The sequence below is a fragment of the Dromiciops gliroides genome, chromosome 1 (genome assembly GCF_019393635.1).
Source record: "Dromiciops gliroides isolate mDroGli1 chromosome 1, mDroGli1.pri, whole genome shotgun sequence".
NCBI lineage: Eukaryota > Metazoa > Chordata > Mammalia > Microbiotheria > Microbiotheriidae > Dromiciops > Dromiciops gliroides.
In genome coordinates this window covers 74709161-74713881 of record NC_057861.1, presented here as the reverse complement: position 1 = coordinate 74713881, position 4721 = coordinate 74709161, and the positions used below count along the sequence as shown (strand labels likewise).

The following is a 4721-nucleotide window of genomic DNA, read 5'->3' as shown; positions in this document are numbered from 1 at the left end:
CATCTGGGCTTTCTTGGTGTGCTCTCTTCCTCTTAGGACAGTGTAGGTCTTCTGAACTCTCCTTGAGACCATGTGCTGTCTCTCTGAGAGACAACATGGGTCTGGGGCTTCTCTCCTGCTTGTGTTAACTGCCACACAGTCAATTCTTTACTGGTATATGTGATATTAATTAATAATAAATGTTTACTGCCAAAACAGGTGCAATAGCCATTAATATATAAATAGCAATTAATAGCAAGCAATTAATTTATAAAGAATAGCAGCAATAGTTTTAAAAACACAGAAGTCAAGAGTCAGGGAGTCAGATGCCAAATCCATCTAGGGGCAGCTTATTCCTTTCCTTTAATTCCCCTTTTTCACCCAGAAAAGGGACATCATAGGGACAGAAAGGAAAATAGGCAAGAGAGGAGACAAAAGCAGAGAAGAAAGAATGAAATTCATAGAGAAATAGACATGAGATTATGACGCTATGGTGGGAACAGATCAAGGGACAGAGAGGAGACTGGAAAAAAAGAGGCTGAATATAGATGGGGGTTGAAGAGGATAAGTGGATGGAAGTACAAGGGAGCAAGAAGGAGACAAGGATTAATGGGATAATGAAAGTTTCATGGGATGGAAGGAAGATCATAAAATAAAACCCAGGGTGGTGAACAGGCTGTTGATAGCCACGGTCTTCATCAATAGCAGTCTTAAGACCAACAGCTTGAGGAACACCTGATTCTCCTGCTCAAGCCCTGGTTCCTGTGCTGTAAAAGCCAAAGGTCAATGTCAGGGTATGGGAGGAAGATATCTTTGGGCTTAATTAGGAGTCAATGTTGGGGCCTTACTGTCAGATTCTGGAAATATTGTCTGAAAAAAGATCACATTGTCAGCTATCTCTAGAGGAGGGAATATTACTCATATGCTGCAAGTGTTGTTTTATTATAAGAATATTTAGTTTTGAGGCGGCAAACAAATTAAACCAAGAGATACTTCAGAATCTGTGCCCAAGGAAAATCATACCTTAAATAATGGCTACTCTGAGCTATGGGTTATCACATGTACTAAGCCTGAAGCTATCAAATACTTTGGCCACTTGGTTATTCCAACCTTTTGTACTGGGCTACCACAAATCCTGAACATGAATTACTGTACTCTTTCCCCTAGGTGATTATACATTCAAATCCCTGGGTAATAACACACCCTGAGCTTGAGACTATCACATGCTCTAAAATTTGACTTATTCTTCTCAGATCCTTAGGAATATATCATGGGTTGTGAATCCTGGCTTTCTTCAGGATCCCATTTGGGGTTTTCTTAGTAGGAATATTGGAGTGTTTTGCCATTTCTTTTTCCAGTGGATCCATTTTGTTAGGCAATCAAAGATAAGTGAATTACCCAGGGTCACACACCTAGGAAGTGTTTGAAGTTGGATTTTAACTCAGGTCTTCCTGATTTCAGGCCCAGTACTCTATTCATTGAGCCACTGGCTACCCTTCTTACCAACTGTGTAATGATGGAAAAATCACTAAATCTCTCTGAAACACAATTTCCTCCTTTATAAGAGGAAAGTGATAATTCTCATACCTCCTTAGCAGGGCACTTTTTTAAAAAATAAAAGTATTTTATTATTTTCCAGTTACATGTAGAGATAGCTTTCAGCATTTGTTTACATAAGATTTCCAATTTCAAATTTTTCTCCCTCCCTCTCCTCCTTCCCCCCCCTCCCCCAGACAGAAGGCAATCCTATGTAGGTTAAATTTTATATATATGTATGTATGTATGTATATACATATACATACAATACATAACATTAAACATATTTCTGCATCAGTCATGCTATAAGAGAAGAATCAGAGCTATAAGGAAAAACCTTAAAATAGAAAAACAACAGCACCAAAAACAAAAGAAATAGTATGGTAAAATCAGCATCCATATTCCATAGTTCTTTTTGTTTCTGGATTTGGAGAGCCTTTTCCATCATGAGTCCCCTGGAACTTTCTTGTAGCATTGTATTGGTGAGAAGAATCCAGTCTATCACAGTTGATCAACACATAATGTTGATGATACTGTGTATAATGTTCTTCTGCTTCTGCTCATCTCACTCATCATCAGTTCACACAAGTCCTTCCAGGCTTCTCTATCAGGGCACTTTTAAGGCTCAATTGAGGTGGTATCTGTAAAGTGATTTGTAGACCTTAAAGTGCAGAATACATGTTGCAAATATTATTCTTTGGTCACAGGGTAGGAGTAGATGCTGAAGCTGAAAAGGCATGAGCTTGGGATAGAGGACCAAGAAGGAGATTGCTCACATAAGAGGGCATCAAGCTCCTTGGAGAAATAAAATACCAAGATGTCTTCCAAACCTGTGGGAGATGTGCGTTGATGAGGAGGTAGAGGTTAAGAAGAGGTTTGGAAATATTACTATAGTGAATAAAGATAGAAATGTGACTGGACTTATGTTACTGATAGAGGAAAATCCTGGGTGGGGTAAGTCCCTCCACCAATGCAGGTTGGTACTTTCTCTGCAAATTATCATATTAGAGAATAGCCTAGAACAATAATGTGCTCAGGAACACACAGCCAGTATATAATACAGGTGGGATTTAAACCCAGGTATTCCTAACCTGAAAGTCCACTCTCTATCCACTATCTTGTCAAAAGAAAGAGTTGGATAAATATAAATTCAGAGTGAGGGCCAAGCTGAGATACTACAGCATAAATCTGCAATGAATGAAGCTCATTCAGGCTTGATATTTCCTCCACTGAGACACAGCATCCCAAAAACAGGAGCAGAGAAGGGAGAAGTGGGAACCACCAAGGGAAAAAGAGCAGCCAAAAAATCCAGGGAGAAAAGGAATCAGCTATTCTCCACCCTAAACTCTAAACTGACATGTTCCTTGGGATCTTCACATATTCTGAAGTTCTAGGCCAGTGCTCCCTCCAATCCCTGAGCCATTACTCACACTGAGCCCTTCTGCATAAGTCTGAGCCTTAAACTATCACATACCTACACTATTTGTATCATGTTCTCTGTTGGTCATGGCCATGAGGAACCCTGGGATATCCCATTATCAGAGTGGGAGACATAAAAACTGTCAGAAAGGTCAAATTGTCTCCCCTCTGATCATGGTCCTTAAGCTCAGTCTCATTATCTCTGCCCTTTTATCTGTCACATTCAATCCACCTGGTCATAGCAGGATGGGTTTCAGCTGAGGGGTGATCCTAGTGTCTGAAGGCAGAAATATATAATCAGGCACAGACTTGGGATTCAGTGAGTCCAGGACGTTCCTTCCAAGCACAGGACTACCCTCTGTGGGTCAGAATACCCTTCATCAGTCAGACTTCCCCCTCATCTATTCCAGGAATCTCATCTCCTATTTATGGATTCCTCCCCCCACTCTGAGTCAGGAAACACTGATCTGAAATAGCCCTTTCTACTGAAAGACCTCTAGTCCCAGTCCAGTCTCAGACCTCCTCTTCACTCTACAACATTTACCCCCATTTCTTGCTACTGCCCCTCTTTCTGTCCCTCACTGATCTAGAAAAGAGTTCTAAAGCACAAGATCTCTGTTCTTGGTACCACTCACCATCCCCATGAAGGGACTGCTCATACCTGGCTGGTAGGACACAAGGGTCTCTTTCCCAAGGTGCTGCACTGTGAAGGTCACTGTGTCATTCTCACCAACCCTGCCAATCTGCATGGCACTGTGGGTGCCATGGGGTGTGGAAGCCATAGTGAGGGCCTGTGCTGACACTGAGGACCTAGGGGAGGCCAGAGATACATGGAGTTCCTTGGGGTAGAAGTTTCTGACCAGGCACACCACAGCATCCTGACTCCTCACCAGGAACATGCTGGGTGACAGAGGGGCCCAAGGTCCTGCAATCAAACCATGGCTTCCTGTCACTCAGCTGGCCCCTACAAGATACCTTAACAGCCTGCAATCCAGACCCAGTTGTGAGAAGGCACATATATGACCAAATAACTGTGAAAAGCAAACCTCATCCACTTCCTGACCCCCTCTCAGCCCTGGCCTGGCCCCTTGTGTGGGGAGCAAACACATGAAATCAAGTAACTGTGAACAACAGACCCCAACCTTGTTTCCCACCCCTCTCTCACCTAAACCCCATGTGTGGGAAGTGAGTTCATTTGGCCAAATAACTGTGAAAAACAGACCTTAGCCCAGCTCCCTGGCCCCAGCCCAAGGCTGGCTCTCATATCCCCAGCTCACATGCCTGGGCTGCCCACAGACCACAGCCCCTTTTCTCCCTCCCAACTTCCCCCAGTTCTGGCTTCCACTGGGTCTGACAGGTCTCTGGACTTCACATCTGGGTATCACTAGTCCATTAGTCACAATAGGGTGGGAACTCAAAGTCTTTTAATCACTTTCCACAGTCCATCCCCAGGAATTATTACCCAGAGTGGGTATGCTAACTATGCATGTTCACACAGCACACTGAGGTAGAGATGGATCTGGGAAATGAAGGATCTTGGTTCAGCAGCTCTGGGCACCAGCACTGATTGACTATATGACCCAGGGCCATCTCCACACTTAACATGATCTGTTTCCTTAGGGCTTGGACAGAGGAGGCACTCAACAGGTTCTACAGTCACATCTCTCCCAGGACCAAAGACCAACTTGTCTGTGTCACCTTCCTTGCAAAATGATAGCAGCCAGAGTCTCCAAGGCTAAGGTACTAAATCTGGAGAACAATCTGACTGCTGTTGTCCTCACAGAAGA

The 4721-nt window shown here is 43.4% G+C and overlaps 1 gene segment (V, D, J or C); it reads right to left on the bottom strand.

Moving 5' to 3' along the window:
- Positions 1-624: 624 nt before the first annotated feature.
- Positions 625-3833, bottom strand: LOC122745632. The segment is given in 2 exon segments: positions 625-746; positions 3596-3833. Coding segments are annotated over 2 exon segments (360 nt in total).
- Positions 3834-4721: the final 888 nt, after the last annotated feature.